At 49.6% G+C, this 17,239-nt stretch overlaps 9 protein-coding genes across 9 annotated transcripts; 4 read left to right on the top strand and 5 right to left on the bottom strand.

Annotated features, from left to right (window-relative positions):
* Positions 1–68: 68 nt before the first annotated feature.
* On the bottom strand, positions 69–1,589 carry F9C07_2481 (putative lipase/esterase; the record flags this gene model as incomplete). The annotated part of the gene is made up of 2 exons (XM_041289972.1): positions 69–1,038; positions 1,093–1,589. 2 exons carry the CDS (start codon positions 1,587–1,589, stop codon positions 69–71), a joined length of 1,467 nt encoding a protein of 488 aa, XP_041143129.1.
* A 445-nt stretch (positions 1,590–2,034) lies between these two features.
* F9C07_2482 (putative Hsp40 co-chaperone Jid1) lies at positions 2,035–2,934 on the bottom strand (the record flags this gene model as incomplete). The annotated part of the gene is made up of 1 exon (XM_041284860.1): positions 2,035–2,934. The coding sequence occupies one exon, from the start codon at positions 2,932–2,934 to the stop codon at positions 2,035–2,037; it is 900 nt and encodes a 299-aa protein (XP_041143128.1).
* A 263-nt stretch (positions 2,935–3,197) lies between these two features.
* Positions 3,198–4,199, top strand: F9C07_2483 (putative FHA domain protein SNIP1; the record flags this gene model as incomplete). Its single annotated transcript, XM_041284855.1, has 1 exon — positions 3,198–4,199. The coding sequence occupies one exon, from the start codon at positions 3,198–3,200 to the stop codon at positions 4,197–4,199; it is 1,002 nt and encodes a 333-aa protein (XP_041143127.1).
* Positions 4,200–4,254: 55 nt separating this feature from the next.
* Positions 4,255–5,012, bottom strand: F9C07_2277816 (uncharacterized protein). Its single transcript, XM_041289971.2, has 2 exons — positions 4,665–5,012; positions 4,255–4,594 (listed from the first exon to the last, which is right to left on the bottom strand). The coding sequence occupies exons 1-2, from the start codon at positions 4,873–4,875 to the stop codon at positions 4,374–4,376; spliced, it is 432 nt and encodes a 143-aa protein (XP_041143126.1). The 5' UTR covers positions 4,876–5,012; the 3' UTR covers positions 4,255–4,373.
* Positions 5,013–5,976: 964 nt separating this feature from the next.
* F9C07_2485 (uncharacterized protein) lies at positions 5,977–6,753 on the top strand (the record flags this gene model as incomplete). Its single annotated transcript, XM_041284853.1, has 1 exon — positions 5,977–6,753. One exon carries the CDS (start codon positions 5,977–5,979, stop codon positions 6,751–6,753), a length of 777 nt encoding a protein of 258 aa, XP_041143125.1.
* A 426-nt stretch (positions 6,754–7,179) lies between these two features.
* F9C07_2198479 (serine/threonine protein kinase) lies at positions 7,180–8,564 on the bottom strand (the record flags this gene model as incomplete). Its single annotated transcript, XM_041289970.2, has 7 exons — positions 7,180–7,367; positions 7,420–7,591; positions 7,647–7,748; positions 7,771–7,961; positions 8,019–8,178; positions 8,217–8,351; positions 8,442–8,564. The coding sequence occupies 7 exons, from the start codon at positions 8,562–8,564 to the stop codon at positions 7,180–7,182; spliced, it is 1,071 nt and encodes a 356-aa protein (XP_041143124.2).
* A 44-nt stretch (positions 8,565–8,608) lies between these two features.
* On the top strand, positions 8,609–8,951 carry F9C07_2487 (uncharacterized protein; the record flags this gene model as incomplete). Its single annotated transcript, XM_071510959.1, has 2 exons — positions 8,609–8,645; positions 8,707–8,951. 2 exons carry the CDS (start codon positions 8,609–8,611, stop codon positions 8,949–8,951), a joined length of 282 nt encoding a protein of 93 aa, XP_071363912.1.
* Positions 8,952–9,648: 697 nt separating this feature from the next.
* F9C07_2488 (mannosyltransferase putative-domain-containing protein) lies at positions 9,649–11,067 on the top strand (the record flags this gene model as incomplete). Its single annotated transcript, XM_041284850.1, has 1 exon — positions 9,649–11,067. The coding sequence occupies one exon, from the start codon at positions 9,649–9,651 to the stop codon at positions 11,065–11,067; it is 1,419 nt and encodes a 472-aa protein (XP_041143123.1).
* A 231-nt stretch (positions 11,068–11,298) lies between these two features.
* On the bottom strand, positions 11,299–16,745 carry F9C07_2277815 (lipa and NB-ARC domain protein; the record flags this gene model as incomplete). The annotated part of the gene is made up of 4 exons (XM_041289969.2): positions 11,299–15,056; positions 15,348–15,500; positions 15,584–16,217; positions 16,434–16,745. 4 exons carry the CDS (start codon positions 16,743–16,745, stop codon positions 11,647–11,649), a joined length of 4,509 nt encoding a protein of 1,502 aa, XP_041143122.1. The 3' UTR covers positions 11,299–11,646.
* Positions 16,746–17,239: the final 494 nt, after the last annotated feature.

Below are 17,239 nucleotides of genomic sequence, written 5' to 3'. Positions count from 1 at the left end.
CATCTGCTATAGGACCAATTACTGCTTATAGTAACATATATATATATATATATATACTTATATAAACCCTACAGTTTCGCCTTCTCATAATATTGTTTCTGCAGTTCTTCTTCGCCCTTAATCCGCCATTCAGCACTCTTGCGCAATCGCTCATCAACCTCCTCGTCAGTCAAAGAAACAGCCTTATCCAACGGAATCTCGCGAGCCGACCGCAACTTATACCCAATGTACGTCAAACAGCTGGATGGCTCCACCCGACCCGCAATCGCGTCACTGCAGAACTTAGACATCCCATCGAAAAAGCGTTTCCCGGCTGGTGTCTTGACCATGAGAAGACCGAAACAATGTGGCATGCCTTCGAACTGTTCCACCACGACAGGAACCCCAACTTGGCACATTTTGCGAGCTAGAAGGAGGCCTTCGTCTGAGAGACCTTCTTCGCCCATGTTCATGTAGATCGGTGGTGAGCCTTTCCAGAGTTCTTTGCGTGCTGCTAGAGGCGATACTAGAGGGTGGATTGCTGCGTTGGCATTGGAGAAAAGGTCGACTCGCGGCGGTTTACACGGCCAGATGGTGTCTGCAGGGATACTAGGGGGTTGGTAGAGTGTCTCGGGAACTTGGGACGGCGGTGCAAGATAGTCGTATAGGGCGTTGTTAACGACAGAGGGCATAGATCGTGTCACATCACACCATGGTGAGCTCATGGCTAATCCAGCGGGTAATTCAATCGGGATGTCTTGGCCGTGGAAGCGGATAGTTGGGGAGATGCGGCGAAGCGTTAATAGAGTCTGCAGAAGCACTAAGCATAGATTTCCACCGGCGGAGTCGCCGGAAAAGATAATCTTCTTTGCAGGCACGGGCTCATGGAGTGAGCCAGGGGGTGGGGCAATGAGAGACAGATACGCAACCAAAGCATCCACGAGCGCAGAGGGGAAGGGATGCTGTGGCGCGAGTCGGTATCGCACCGACAAAATGGGCGCCCCAGTCCTCTTGGAAAGCTGAGCGACTGGAATACGATGGGTGCAGGGATCCATGAGACTGTTGTAGTTTATCAGCAAGGGACCGTGGACAGGAGACTATAGGATTACTGACAAGTAAGCTCCTCCGTGAAAGTACAGGATGACCGTATCCGATTGCGCTTCTTTCCGTAACTCCTTATACTTGTCTTCTTCCGAAATATCAGGCTGCGGCGCATTCTTGTCCACACCACTACGGTAACTGGTCCACTCTGCCTCAACAGGAACAACACCTGGGATATCGTAGGTCTCGCCACCCAGTTTCAGATCCTCGAACGCTTTGAACACGGCTTCTTGTACATCGTTTTCAGGCGGAGGTAATGTCACTTTCGAGATCCACATAGGACCCTTGATGCCTGGGTCACGCATGCTGCCTTTTTGCTGTTTGCCGACTGGCGTCGTCGTGAAGGCAATAAAAGAGCGGATGATAGCGACAGTTAACTCTGTCCGCAGGTCTTGTTTTCCGGATACGGGGGACAAGCGAATTGTATGAAGAAATAAGGTCTTTAGGATGAGGGGGATCCTCACCACCATTGCCTTCAAAAGAGCGATGGGGCTATCGAGAGTACTCATGGTGACGACCAACTTGTCTGCAACACTCCCGTATAAAAAGCTAAGTGGACGACTACCAGCCTGGAAATATAAAGAATGGCTACGGTTGGTAGCAAATCAAATGGAACCCGAGAAAACAGAAAGATGAAGAAAGAAAAGGAGTGAGGGGGCGGGCAAGAGGAGATTGAGAGAGATCGCCGCTTTTCTCCAAAGAGGTTCTAATCTTCAGGGCGAACCTCGGTATAGCGACTGGGTCATGGATGGGTCCAACCGAAAGTATATTCTAATCTGATTATTGAGATTAGTTCTACTTTTATGCACTTTTTATGCATCGTCTTATACAGCAATTACATCATAGCTCCTGGAAGTCATGAGAATCAAGAATAATATGTATCCATGCTTTGTGTCAATAGTAAGTATTTACCCCGAACCTAGTGTAAGTTACATCAGACAATAGCACTTTTCTTTAAGATGTCGGGTCTGGTTCTTTAGCATCCGTGGTCGTATTGCCCAGTATCTTCACTGGATGCGCTTCTTCGGAGGAAGACTCTCGAGGATAGAGAACCTTCTGGTAGACCTGCTGCTCTTGCCCCTTTAATCCAACACCTGAAGGATCTCTCCGGATAAGAAAGTGTTGGACTTTGGCTTCGGATGATGGCATCTGCTTCACGGTATTTTCCCGTCGTCCTGCCAGGAGTCGCATGGTTTCCTCATTGAGTTGTTGAAGTCGATCTTCATGTCCAATACTTAGTTTGTTGATCCAGGACGCCTGAAGCGCACCTCCCAGCAGGGTCAGAAGTATAATCAATCGCGCAAAGGTGCGATGGTCAACCATCGTTTGCTGCTTTCCATTATAACGGTTCTGCCATCGTTCCCAGTCTTCCCAGGTTGCATTAGCATAGATGGGACTCCAGTCACGCGAGCCTGGCCTAGCCCAGGGTGGATGTGAACCTTGTGGGTGGAGATTCCATCCAGCACCAGACAGATCGTAAGCCGCCCGCCTAGATGGATCGGATAAAATCTCATGGGCTGTTACTACAACATGGTATCTGTGAACCCTCGTTTCGGGAGAGAGGTCCCTGCATAATGGATGATCATTGCACGGTCGATCCGGGTGGTAGATCTTGACTAATTCATAGAACCTGTGCTTCGAATACGGAGCGTTCCGGTCTTGCTTGAACACATCGTAGGGAGTAAAAGAGGAGGAAGATGGCCAGGAGAGGTCATCTTCGCGGAAACCATGAGCAGTGGCAAACCCCCGGTGCGGAGACAACTGCCATGGACGCGGATGAGCTGGTGATGAGTGGCACGACGGATTTAGCAAATGCAATCCACCGAAGCTGAAGACTTGAGGTTTCTTGAACATGGTCGCATGATTTCAAAGGAGGAGATGTGAATTACTCCCCCTACACAAAAACAAAAACCATGGGGCGGAAACGATATGTTCTGATATGGAAGAGACAGAAAGAGGGGAACTCCACTTGATTTGTTTTCCGGATCCACCGGCGATAACTTGATCAGTCATCACGTGCCCATGCTATCGTTAAGCTGCTTTAGTTCCTTGAAACAGAAATCATTCTTAAATTCTCACCCGGTCAAGTGAACCAATTTCACTCAGCACTTCTGACCATGCCGGAATCACGAGAAGACTACCGCGACCGCTCGCGGCACCGATCGCCAGCAGGTTCCCCGCATGCGAAAAGTGAGCGACGACGAAAATATGACGACGAATACGAGAGCAGTTCGCGACGTCGTGACGATCGTCGAAGCTCTCGACGAGATGGCTCCCAACGCCGGTCATCCCGCAGTCCTTCAGGCCGGAGTAGCCGCAAAAGAGACGATGATCATCGCCGCCGAGAGCGGAGGGAACGAGCGGACAATTCGGACGACGATCGGAGAAGACGTCGACATCGTTCACCGGAAGAGCGTCGGCATCGACGCCATCGCGACCGGGATACACACGACGATAAAGAGAGGTCGTCAAGAAGCTATCGGACTACATCCCGATCTCGCTCACCTTCAAGGCGCTCGCGCAGTCCATCGTCACGCGACCCCGTGCGCTCTAGGGGCGCCTTGCCTTCCCAGCAAGACGCTTACACATCGGAGGTAGCTCAGAAGGACCCATCCGCCCCTCCACCAGAAAAGGAGAAGCCCAATTTCGCTAACACTGGGCGCTTGGCTGCTGAGAGCAATACTGTGAACGTCAGTGGAGGAGGAACAGTGGTCCTCAAATACCATGAACCACCTGAAGCCCGCAAGCCCCCAGCTAAAGATCCCTGGCGTCTCTACGTGTTTAAGGGGGACGATCTCCTTGAGGTGGTGGAACTGAATGAGCGCAGCTGCTGGCTTATAGGCAGAGAGAACCTGGTTGTGGATTTTCCTCTGGAACACCCGAGTTGCTCCAAGCAACATGCCGCCCTCCAATTCCGTTATGTCGAAAAGCGAAATGAATTCGGCGACCGGATTGGGCGTGTCAGACCTTACCTCATTGACCTTGAGAGTGCCAATGGCTCGGCGGTGAATGGGGACAAGATTCCAGGTGGACGATATGTTGAAGTGAGAGACAAAGATGTGCTCAAATTTGGATTGAGCACCCGAGAATACGTTCTCATGCTCGCTCGGACGGAATGAGCTTGAAGTGCCTGAAAACTTTGCCCTCCATACGCGGGCTCTACAGCAGTGGAGACCACGATCCCAATACTAATATTGTACATTATAGGAAAGTATTATGCGAAGATGGTAAATACATGCGTGCAACAATCATTCTAGTCATTCCGGGTCTTCAAGTCGCTTCTTTTGAGACTTTTAGAAGTTGCCGACTGTTTCCTTCGCCTTGCCCTTGGCCTCGCCTAGAGTTTCTTTGGCCTTGCCCTTTGCTGAGCCCAGGGTCTCCTCGGTCTTGCCCTTTGCAGATCCCAATGTTTCTTCAGCCTTGCTCTTGCCCTGACCAGCGAGCTCCGCTGCATCTCCCTTTAATTCTCCGGTGTTCTTGTTGGCGGTGCCTCTGATTGCTTCGGCTACTTGCTCTATACCGGAATCCAAAGTCAGAACCAAGCTACATAAGGCCAGATGGAAGAAGTTATAATTGGTACATACCGCCCTTCTCGATTCCCTTGACTGCCGCACCGGAGAGAACGTCGTCCGTCTTCTTCAGGGTATCCTTGGCTGCTTCCACGGGGCCCTTTTGCTTTGCTGCCGTGACAGAGATAGAGCGGGCGCCTCCTACAAACAGTGAAGGAGTAGCTGTGGAACGGACGATGGAGTTCAAGGAGCCCGCACGGGGAGCAACACGTGTGATGAAAGACATGGTGGTTCAATGGGTGGATATAGGAGTTCAACTGTAAGATAAAAGTAATGTGGTATATGGCAAGTCTTGGTATCTAGAAATTGATCAATGGAAGTTAAGAATATGTTTCGAGGTCACTGTTGCCTCCTCCTTATATACCTTATACTCAATACTTTTCTCATTCCAACAATGTTGAGCGTCATCGGCGACGTCATAAGTCACTGACGTCGTTAAACGGTCAGTGACTTGCCCAATACGGCTAGTGGGTCACGGGTGATTGGCGGCCAAACAAGTATGGAACATGTACTGAGTAAGAGGTATCCTGTAGTAACTGCGTGGGGTTCTCAATGGTTCTCTACCTACTAGTTATGTCTAGTAATTAGTTGGCCTGTAGGTAATTACCTGGATACTGTGTAAAACCCGAGAAGCTCGTGATGTTCTCGGAAAGGCAAGTGGTTGGCCTAAGGCACCCGTACATACATGCAAACCCTAACTTCAAATCTTCAGCCTGTACTTGAGGCCTCTAGAATGGCTTTTTATGGCTAACACAGCAATCAAAAAAGTCCATTTGACTAAAATTACTATTTAAAGTTTCGCATTCGACTCTAAACGAATTGAACCGACCGTTCAGCCAAACGAATCCTTCCCACTCCGAACGAGTCTAGCCCGGCAGTAGAATATTCCACCAAGGCCCATGTATAGGAGTACCAGCTATCCTGAAGACTGGCAGATATCCGCTAGACACTCACCAATCGGAACCGTCTGGAACAAAAGCTTGGAGGGCTTATGGTTCTGCCTAAGCGCGGCGTCTCACCTGGTTAAGTAACAGATTGACTGCTGCGCCTTGTCGGAGACCCAACTGCCTCGTATTTCCAGTCATCGGCCTCCAATCAGTCCAATCACGTCCTTCCATAGCCCGAGGATGCTGGACTTCAGCCACTTCAGCTTCGATGGATATAGATCTTGCAACCATGTAACATTTTAATCCTTAGTAGCCCAGAACACTAAGGTAGGAGGAGAGGTCCACTACTACATATATAAATCACATCCTCATCCTTTCGTCCACCAGAGTTGTAGTCAAAGCACATCCAAGTGACCATCCCAACCCTAACAGACACAAGAATGGATCAACCAGTCCAACTCCTCTCCTACCAACGCATCAAATCAAAGAGTACCTTCATTATCTCCCTGCAACACGGAAACGGCACCGCAACTCCCATCTACGAAGTCGCATGTTTATCCTCGAAACCGAACCTCTCCATCTCCCGCCTGCAGCCTGCATACCAGCAGCAACCACCACCACCGCCTCAATATGGCTATCCACCAGCACCAAACCCATACTACCAGCAACCATACCCTCCTCCAAACCCATTTCCACCCCAGCAATACCCGATGCACCCCCAATATCCAATAAACAACCCACCACCCACCAAAACAACCATAGGAACCGTTTCCCTCTCCTCCATGTCCTCCAAAATCACCATCTCAATTCACAACATCCCCGAGCTCAAAATGAAGCGTCCGGACTTCCTCGCCTCCGGGCACCAATTCACCCATCCCCGCTACGGCACCCTCGAATGGAAAGAAAGCGATCTCCTTGAGAAACGCTTTAAGCTTGTCGACTCGAACAAGACCGTGCTGGCCCGGTTCGATAAGTGGAAGTTACCGGACCACCAGCGGCAGGAATCGAAATCGTCCATGTGGGGTGGTTCCTCGTCATCGTCGAAGAAGAAGAAGAAGGCGTGGGCATTCCAAATCTTTGTAAATGCGGATCCGGAGCTGTTGGATTGGATTGTGGTTAGTGGATTGGGGGTTGTTGAGTATCGGATCACTTCGGATAAGGAGTGGGAGGAGGAGCTTTTGGGAAATGAGGATGGTTGGTCGGCTTTGTTGGGGTAGTTTTTGTCTCTTGTCTACCTTGCTTATACATTTTGTACCTGGAATCATTTGTGCTGGCATACTTTTTCTTGGATGGTGACAGACTTATTGTCAGGATGAACTTTTGTATGTACGGGATTACTGGCTGTTCGCTATGAGAACTTGTTCTCTGAAGATCCTCAGGTGATCTGAGTTATTTCCCATCATAGGAACTTCACTTGCTCGAGTTTCTTGTCAAATGGCTCTCAAGCTTCGTGCTGGGTACAGGAACATGCATTGTCATTCCTTATGGCAGCTAAAGCAAGTCTCAGAAATTGCATATGAGGGAACCGGTGGTACTTACTACACCTGCAGCATCATCCGGGGACTCTACAATACAGAAACAGGGCATTTGACCAGGGTTAATTGTCGTTCCATGGAGAAATTGAATGCAGGAAGGAAAACAAATCAAGGCTTAAAATCTAGCCAGGGGTCATTGTATAGTTCCCTAGCCGTTGCCCGATCTGCTGGCTCCCAGCGCAGCATCTTGCCCACAAATTCAAGGAGAAGCCGTTTGTCTTCCCCGTGGACAAATGGTGTAAGGTTTGAAAGATTATATTCCTCAGATGGAACGATATCTGGAAATTTGAACTCTCCTAAATCAACACTTAGTCATCGCCCGAGATATTGAAGTGGCAGACATTATACCATGGCCGGAGAAGAGTTCGGAGCATATGTCTTGGTCAGCCCTTTCCAGTAACTGCAGTGGAGGCGGACCAAGCAGCCGTATCATCTGGGCTATGTGTTTGACTCGCGAATACCTGCCGCTCCTGGAGTCTAGTCCATCAAAAAAAATATCATCTGCAAGAAGCTCCCATAGCTTTATAGGAGCAAGGTATCAGTGACTTGTGCAAGTATCTTCTTAAGGGCCATACCATGGTGCCCAAGTTCCATATATCTGCACTATATGTCCATGTTGCCTTTAAAAGTACCTCTGGTGCACAAAAGGGCTGGGGTTGAATATCATGGTTATGAGGCTTGAAAGATGTCGCCAAAAACAGCCGCACTGAAGTCGCTAATTTGAACCCGGCCCATCCCTTTCCTCAAAGGCCCGAAATCCGGACGAGACTGAAATACAGGATGACTATCATTGTCCCGAAACGGAGCAGGATTGCTTTCTTGTTGGCGGGCATAATTCTCAAGAACATCAGAGTCTTCGAATCCCAAAAGAAATTTATCTGCCTTGAGATCTTCGCTATCATTAGAGAGAGGATGACCGGATAGGGAACAACTTAGAAGGAACCTACCTGTATGTATAATATGACACTCGGAATGGAGGAAATCGAGACCCTGGAGCAATAATCTTAAAAACGGCTTTAGGACAGCGGGAGGCACACCGTTGCTCCCAAGGTGTTTCCCCAAAAGCCAGAGTGGTTCCCTTAATGGTTCAAATACCAAGTATAAGTGCTCCCCAGCGCGCCTCAGATGTTAAAGGACTCTTGAACAAGCCGAACGTATGCCCGACCCTTTTGATTAGATCGCAGCTGAGAGATATATCGTGACATTTCTACTTCCTCCTTGGCAGATCGTTGTTCTTCTTTGCCACAGTTTGTAATTTTTAACGTCACATATCGGCTTGACTGCCACACCCAACTTTACAGTGTTAATTAAAAAAAACCGGCATAGAGGGATGGGCGAACTGACCGAGTTGTGTCTTAGGCTAGCCAGACGGTCGCATTTGCACCCCAGCCGAGCTTTGAAATGATGCGGTATCGCCTGGCTATAGTCTCCCCAACAGAAGCAGGATAATATTTCTTAGGATCATAATCCGGACTTTGGTTCTCTTCTCGCATGAAGGAAGACATGGCTCGAGAAACCAACCTGGAACTAGGAACGGATGGAAGAACTCGCACTAGTTTCGCAGGAGGTCGATGGTAAGCGAACATTTCGAATTTGGCAACAACAGACGGGTTGTAGTTATGTTTATGTTGACAGGCCCTCCGTTCAAACAGTCGGAGAAGGTGCTATTATTCTCCGAGAACCCGGTCCCATGCCCTCTCTTCGAGCGAACAGTTCGCAGCATCGAGGGCTCTCAAAGAAGTTATACATGCTCAGAGAGTATGGGTGGTAAACTTCAGCGACCTTCTACGCGATATGGGTGTTCTCGAACGGTCAGCATCACTTTTCAAGCAAATGCGCTGGTGAAGATGTTTGTCGCATCTCAAAGGACTACTTTGTAGATGGAACCCTGTACACAGCATATGTTATGGTCAAGGGTATCTATAGCTCAGGCCACTAATTTTGGGAGCACGTAGAGAGAGATTCATCATTGGATGTAGCTTTGTTGGACTAGGGCAACCGGTTGTCTACTGACATGACACTAGGGCAGTTAGCTTCCGGTGCCCTATCTTGACGCGGTAAGCAGAGGAGCAGATCCTAATCATAGGATACAAATTAGTCCTCATCGCTAATGTAGGGTGACAGGGCTAGACTTTAGGAAACAAACATTTCGTTGGCGACCAGGAAGAACAAGAGAAATTAAGAAACACGAAACAGCTGACCTCAGTCAGCATTGGTAAGACCGATACTCCACGGACCTTAACGACACACTCCCGAAACCAGTCGATCTCGATAGGTTCCCGGTGATACGAGCTTGGGCCCAGGCCCACTAAAAGAACCCTTGTTGTCTTACAAAAAGAGGCCCTGGACCTTTTAAAACACACTAACTCTACTGGAACCAATGGACTTCAGCCCTGGAACGCCGACTTTCTTTGGTCGGTGGGCCAGCTCGCCCCCTCTGGCAGATCTATTTATTGCCAGTCGTTTAGCCGCATAGGTTCATTGACATTGTGACCCGGTTCATTATCCGGTCCGATCTAATTAGATATATAATCATGAATCCCCGAAGAACATAATCTAATCTCTTCACCCCCAACCATGGCCCCCTCTCGACCACAAGGTCGGCGGCGAACGACGCTCCTCGCCCTGGGTCTGGTGGCCATCTTCATCTGGCTCGTCTCCCATTATGGGTCACATTCAGGAGAACACAATCATGTCAGCTCAGCCGCCCACGGCGAGTTCTGGCGCCAGTTCCAACCCCTGTTAAAACAATGGAGACCAAACTGCGACCCCCCAGAACGACTCGGCAAGGCAGAATCAGTTGGCTTCGACCCCAAAACCACCGAACAACCACCCAACCTCACATCAATGCCAGACGAAGACGTCCTGAAAATGAAACACGCACACAGCAAGTTCGTACACGCCATCGCCAAGGAACCCCCAGCACTGGCCTACGAACCCGGCACGCGGGGAATAGTCTCAACCGCGGGCGGCTCGTATCTACCCGTGCTAGTAATCTCGTTACGAATGCTGCGGCAGACAGGTTCCAATCTACCCATGGAAGTATTCCTCGCCGACTGGGAGGAGTACGACGGCTTCATCTGCCAGGTAGTGCTACCGTCCCTGAACGCCAAATGCGTCCTGCTCTCCGAGATCCTGGATACGGTGCCGGACAGCAAGACCAAGATCGAGAAGTACCAGTACAAGCCGTTCGCTATGCTCTTCTCCTCCTTTGAGGAGATCCTCTTCCTCGACGCGGATGCCTTCCCGCTCCAGAAGCCCGAGCTGGCGTTCACCAGCGAGCCCTTCAAATCCAAGGGTCTGATCACCTGGCCAGATTTCTGGGGACCCACTGCCTCACCTCTGTACTATACGATCTCGTCGCAGGAGAGACCCGCGCCGAATATCCGGCAATCGACGGAGTCGGGCGAGGTGTTTATATCCAAGCGCTCGCATCTCAGGACCCTACTTCTTGTTGCCTACTATAACTACTGGGGGCCCGGGTATTACTACCCGCTCCTCTCGCAGGGCGCAGCAGGCGAAGGCGACAAGGAGACCTTCATCGCGGCCGCGATGGTCTTCAACGAACCTTTTTACCAGGTCAGTGAGCCCATCCGCGCGCTGGGCCGTCACACGAACGATGGATTCGCCGGCTCGACCATGGTTCAGTATAGCCCGATGGAGGACTACGCCTTGACCAAGAAGGGCGAGTGGCGGATCAAGGGGGCCAGCGTTCCGGCGCCGAAACCGTTCTTCGTGCATATCAACTTCCCCAAGTTCAATCCCGCGACGGTGTTCTCGGATAACGGACCCGTGGTGAAGGAGGATGGCAGCTATACGTTGGCGTGGACGGCTCCGGACGATGTGATTGATTCGTTTGAGCCGGATCTGCAGCGTCAGTTGTGGAAGGAGATTCGGTGGACGGCGTGTGCGCTTGAGGGCAAGAGTATTAGTTGGAAGGGACAGACGGGGATCTGTGAAAAGGTCGAGGATTATTGGAATACTATCTTTCGTTAATCTGGGGGTGTTGGTTTGATCTCTGGGACTGTGGAGCTTCGGTGAAGCGAAATTGTACAAAATGGACGATTCTTTGGCCCTGTTTGGGCGTGCTTGTGCTGCGCGCAAGAGAAGTAATTACATCCCGCTTATGATGTGCCCTCTCTTGGGCTAGATGATGATTTTCTATTCCATATGTACCTATATCCCTGATTATATACAAGAAATTGAAAGGTTTGCACGACTATATCATATGAAAATATGCAATGTTCCATTAATTAGTCCTATATTGATGCTTAGTATATGCGATACCAGGACAATCCAGCCTTCTAGACAAAACCGAAAACTACAATTAATGCATATGCAACCGTGATCATCACTCGTTATCCATGAACGCCGTCTCATCGTAGTCAATGCAACTCGTCTAAACAATAATGATTCCCATGTTCTGTCCAAACTCCGGGTTGTAGCCGCCCAATCATCACTCGGGTATATACGTCTCTTGGTCTTTCCGTTCCGATCTTCTTCTCTGTTGTTGTTTGGTTCGTCTGGGAGAATGCTTCCTGAGCATCTGATATGTGTGCCCCACATTCTGCGAAATCACCAATTTACCCCTAACCCGTCAGATCCAGGCCGAGTAGGAGAGCTGCCACTCCGGGCACGCATACCATGCAGCTCTTGTGGCTGGAGACCGAGCTCATGATGAGCCAGGGGCCCTGACCGGTTTGCGTGATAGAGACTGTAAGGTACAGCGTGCTGCACCGTCTGAGTCCCGTATACTCCGTATCCCTCAAGCCTTTGGCGAGCATCGCGCACGTCTACTCGATGGGCGCCAAAGTGCAGGGTTGGCGGTGGTTCAGGGTCCCAAGCGGTACCTGCACCAAAACGTTCGTCCAACGGGGGGATCGGTCTCAGGTTTGCTTGAGTCGGTGGGGCACAGGTAATAATATCTGCTTGAAGTGCACTCGCAATTCCTTGGGTATGAGCATCTCGTATCCAACTTCCAGCATTGGCTAGCGTTTGTTGCTGAGGCAGGATATGAGACATACCGGGTGATATTGCAGTTTGCGCATTCGAAGGCATTGGAGAGAGTCTGGGCGGATAACGAACTGGCTCGGTGGCCCAAGACTGATGGGACTGCGCTGATCCACCTCGAGACATTGGTTCAGGTGCCGGATCGGATGCGTATCCAGTAGGTGCCTCCGCAGCCACAGAAGGTGGTGGAGATGCGCCGGGCATGATGGCAGACGGATGCGTTATTGGATTAAAGCTGGCCAGCGGCTGACTGACAGTTGCCGTTTGAGTCGTAGCGCTCACTCGACGAGAATAACTGACCTCAATATTATTGTCGTACGGAAGAGGAGGCAGGTAGGTCAGAACCGAAGGGGTACTTGCGGACATGTCGACAGCGCCCATTGCCCTTACCGTAGACAGGTGCCGAGAACGGTACCGAGAATCATGCGGTGTCCTCAGGTCTAAGGCGTTTAATTGATGGGTGAGATACGCCTGGTCTGGCTCACTGTATGTTGATCGACTCATTGGGTCTGATTTGAGATCAGGAGGTAATGGTAACAGCGGCGCGTTGCCCAATCGGCTGTGAAGGGAGCCACCGGAGGATTTGCTTTTCAGTCTTAGGAGTTTGGGACGTGTCTGTCCACCGGGCGTCGATGATGACCGCTGTTTCGATGAGGCGGCAGCGTCCTGGGTGCGCCTAGCAGCCACTGTAGCATACGTTGGTACATTTTCCTTATGCAACATAAGCCTGTCATTCACTGCTTTCCCGAACTTCTCGTGAGCTGATGGTGGGCTTGCGTTATGAACGGCCGTTAGGGCCTCGGAAGCAGAAATGATGGAGCTGCTTCGACTTCCTTTCTCCAGGATACTACTCGATGCGCTTCTTCCTTCGACTGGGAATATCCTCAGAATAGGAGCTGCTGGCTTTATACCCCAGGCGCTGCGTGGGAACTTTGGTCTCTGCTTCGGACGCCTATCCCTACTTGCTTTGAGTCTGGGAGACTTCTCTACTACCTGCCATTCTTGATCATCTGTAGTATGTGCAGCACTGGAAGATCGTGAAGACTTTGGTCTCTCCGTTGCCTGACTAACCTGCGACAGTGCCGGGGACGTTCGATGGATAGCTTGTAACCCTTCGCCGTCGCTTTCGTACCCTTTCTCATCATCTCCCTTGGACCATCGGAAGATGTGAGGGAGAAACGGCTTCAAGTTGAAATGGGGCGGCGAGATTGGCATCTCTTCCGGTGATTCAGCCTTCCGCTCTACCATATCACTGAATTCCCATGTTAAGGTTCGCGACGGCCCTTCATCTGTTGCAGACTCGGGCGCAGACGACGAAGAACTGCTCGACCGATCAAAGACAGATCGCTGTTTGCGAACGCTTTCCTGTGATGAACTTGGCGAAATTTTCTCTATTTCATTACTGATACTCCTCATGACTTGCCCGAGGTCATGCCGAACTTCTCGAAGTGTCTTTGGCTCCTTTGAGGATTTCTTGGGAAAGTTATCCAGCAACTTTGACGCGTGCATTTCATATTCACGATAATCTTTCACTAAGCCATAGTCATCAAGGCGGTCCATCCGCTTCTTTGCGTGCTCATAGGACATGCAGAAGACGCGGGTGGCAACTACCAGCCAGGAATCATAAAAGCCAGCGTCCGAATTGGTTGCATTTGTAGAAAAGGATTTTCTTCGTTCCTCGTCCATGATCTTAAGCTCATCTCGACAGAAGCCTTGTACAACGCTATGGATTTTGATCAGGTCAATAGAGCCGGAACTCTGATAGACAGAAAAGGATGCATCTTGGCTACTTTCTGTTTGCGATTCCGATAGATCGGGGGCAACTGCCGCTATGTCTAAGATCTCATCCTTTTCAGATCTCGGTGATAGCGCTTTTGGATGGAGCGCATAAGCATCCGTGTGTCTTTCTATGAGTCCGTATCGGATAAGGATCCCCAATGTTGTGTCAATATCCCCTTGCTCACCAGGTCTACTACTGGTTAGGATGTCGACGTGCCACGTCTCCAGGGCAGCCTTCCCCAGGTTAATCAAGCCAACCGGGACATGATGACCGAAAAATGACAAAATGTTAATCAAGTTCAACGCTTCGAAGTGCCCAATTCGATACAAGTCATGCATAATGCTCAAAAATGGCTCTGCGAGTTTCTCGTCCGTCAAGTGGGAGTTGACGTGGTATTTGTCGATAGATTTAGATGTCGCACTGAGACGGTGACTGATTGCATGAATAGCCAGAGGGAGACATTCGTAGTGAGTTACCAGTTCAGTAGCTTTGCGGATTTGGCTCGGGGTTGGCTTTCTGATACCGAGGTCTTTGAAGAGAAGCTTGCATGCATCTTCAACCTGGAGGGGTTTAATCTGCAGGCAGTATGGCTCATATAAGCGTTGCTTCTTCCGCAACGTCTTATCCACAGATGTGTAGATAATACTACAATTTTTGTTGAAGGGAAGGAATTGTCGGAAATTGTTGAGGTCGTCGTCATGATCGAACGAGATGCCATCAAAAATTAGGAGCCATTCTTCACGGACTTGTAGCCAGTTTCGAACGGCCTCTACATACTTCTGAGGCTGTTGCAAGTCCTGAGCTTCTGTCAGCATAGCCGCTTGTGCAATATCCCAGAAACACTTGGCGGTTGATTCGCGCGTTTTCGCATCGACCCAGAAGACGCCACCAGGATATTTTTTACGTTGGCTCCAGATATATTGGCGTGCGAGGTGTGACTTTCCTGAACCAGGAACTCCGCAGACAAGAACGGCCATGAGGCGCTCTGCTCTGTTCTTTGCCTTGTACAGCCTAGAATGAAGTATTTCAAGCTCTTTCTGCATTCCAAAAAAGGATGCGTTTGGATGAAACCCTGGCGGCACCACAAATAGCTCCCTTTTGGGTACTGTAAGTGTTACACTTCCAGCCATGTCGGATACAGGGGATTGTCTTCCGCTGTTCGGAGGCAGGCTGATCAGAGGAGGAACGGTGTTACCTAGGAACCAGAAAAGTCAGCATAATCTGACTGTAACTTCGTTGACATGCCTTATATGATAGGACATTATAGTACAGAAACTTATCAAAGATAAAAGCACTTCGCTTAGGGGAGTAAGAGAATAATAAGAAAGAAGGAAGACAAATAAATGCATGACATCAAAGTAAAACCAATGGAACCTCTCAAGACATTTCCTTTTCTTTTTCCTTTTTTTTTCCCGTTTTTTGTCCATCACTTTCATGCATTTTTGTCACGCACGCAGAGATGATAGTGGGACTTAGATGTGCTTACTAGCATATAAATGCTCCGGGGGCTCCTCGACCTCATATTCCCTCATAGTAACAGAAGAAGTAGCGGAAGTATTTGCAGGAAGAAATTGTGTCCTACCAATTTTGCGGAGATCCGGCTCGCTCCCCTCCATTTGCGAAGTACTGTCTGGCCTCTCTGGTTCCGGTCAGCTTTGTGACTACTAGAAAGCTGCGGCTACACCGCCGTCTAATGTTAGGTATGAATCTGAACATGCTTACCATTCCTAAGAAGATCTTTGAGCTTGTTTTGTGTTGCCGCTCTCCGGGTCTGTTCCTCCTCGGCCCATCGGTCCAAGATGGTAGCTGGAGCATCACGGGAGTATCGTAGGAGAGCTTCGGCAACTGCCTCATATCCAGGCGCGTTATCGTCCTCGAACTTACACATATGCCGATGGTCTGCTTCAATGCCCATGCGCTCTACACCTTCCGCATATGGCGCAGCCGAGCTTTCGTCCACTATCAACTCACGAGTCCCCTTAACATCAGTTGAAAGGGTCTCATGGAAGAAGTAGATATGATATCTGCTCATCATATCTGCAAATAGACTGTTAATATTCTGCAGTGTTTCATTGTTCGTTCTCAAAGCTTTGACAAGCTGGGAGGACGATTCCATGTACTTCTTGGGCAGAACTGCACTGCAGATGTTCTGCAGTAATAGGCCCCATTTCGCGATATCAGAGCCGTTGTGAGGCGTTCCGAGGAAGAGGATTCCATAGGTGGAGACATAGATCGAGCGCAGGTGCTGGATTTTCGCATCCGAAACGTTTTTGCAGTAAATCAGAGCACGTTTGACCACCAAGCCACCTAGTGAGTGACAGACAAAGATTATAGGGCGGTCTGAACAGCTTCGAAGCTAGATTCAGGGGAGGAAGTTAGCAACCAATACAATGCAATACTAAAGATGCAATGGATATGATATTCATAATAGACCAGTAGTTGTAAAGTAGAGGTAAAGTGAAACCAAAATAAAGCCGAAGTAAAGCCAAAGTGAAGCTAAAGTAAAGACAAAATAAATGTAAAATAAAGGAAAAGAGATGGTACATTGGATATAACAAGTCGGGTCACTCACATTGCGATTTGCCGCCAGGCCTGAAGCAAGTGTCTCTGCATGATGGTGAATGCGATCCCTTGAAGCGCCATCGGTGAAAGATGCAACATTCGCATTATATCCATATGTCAAGATCCGCACTCGGCTAGACTCTAACACTTCCGGGAGAAGGTCAGCTGGCCAGAAGACGGGTGGATTCCCTTGGGTAGCCCAGGTGTTATAGGGATGGCCGTTCAATCCATGTACAAGAACAATATCAACCAGAGGTCTTTCCTTGGAGCAGTAGACCTGAGTCAAGCCAATTTGCTTGACTCGGGCGGCAAGCTCTGGCATACGAGATGGCAGTCACACCCCCACGAGGGTGTGTCGACACGTTATCGTGGCGAAATGGTGGGTATGAAATAACTGTGATATGAAAGACACAGATCGGCGTACTCGAACAGAATCGGAATTTGACGTGTTTGAGTTTTGACAACGCTTCTAAGGGCAAAGAATCGGAGTAGCGAGTAGTTGAGTGGAAAGTACAGGTCAGGGAGAAAGCCAAAGTATTTATACGAGAGGATCGATGATTGGAGGCGGGGTCGGGGGTGTTTGGTTAGGCCCAAGCAGATGACAAAAAGTTCCTGGTGCCTGCGGGTGTGGCAGAGCTGCCAGTGGCCCTGATCTTTTAGTGCCCGTGAGTAATCTATTAGAACCTTTACTAGTTAGTAGTAATGGTCTCTGTTCCCGTGAGCATCGGGCGTCGCTTCATCGGGATGACCACCCGTACAGGTCATGGGGGATGGTGAACAATTTCCTCGATAGGGCCGAGTAATCCCCTCATTACT

The sequence above is a fragment of the Aspergillus flavus genome, chromosome 2 (genome assembly GCF_009017415.1).
Source record: "Aspergillus flavus chromosome 2, complete sequence".
Classification (NCBI taxonomy): domain Eukaryota; kingdom Fungi; phylum Ascomycota; class Eurotiomycetes; order Eurotiales; family Aspergillaceae; genus Aspergillus; species Aspergillus flavus.
Note: the sequence above shows the minus strand (reverse complement) of the source record. Positions and strands in the feature narration are given on the sequence as shown.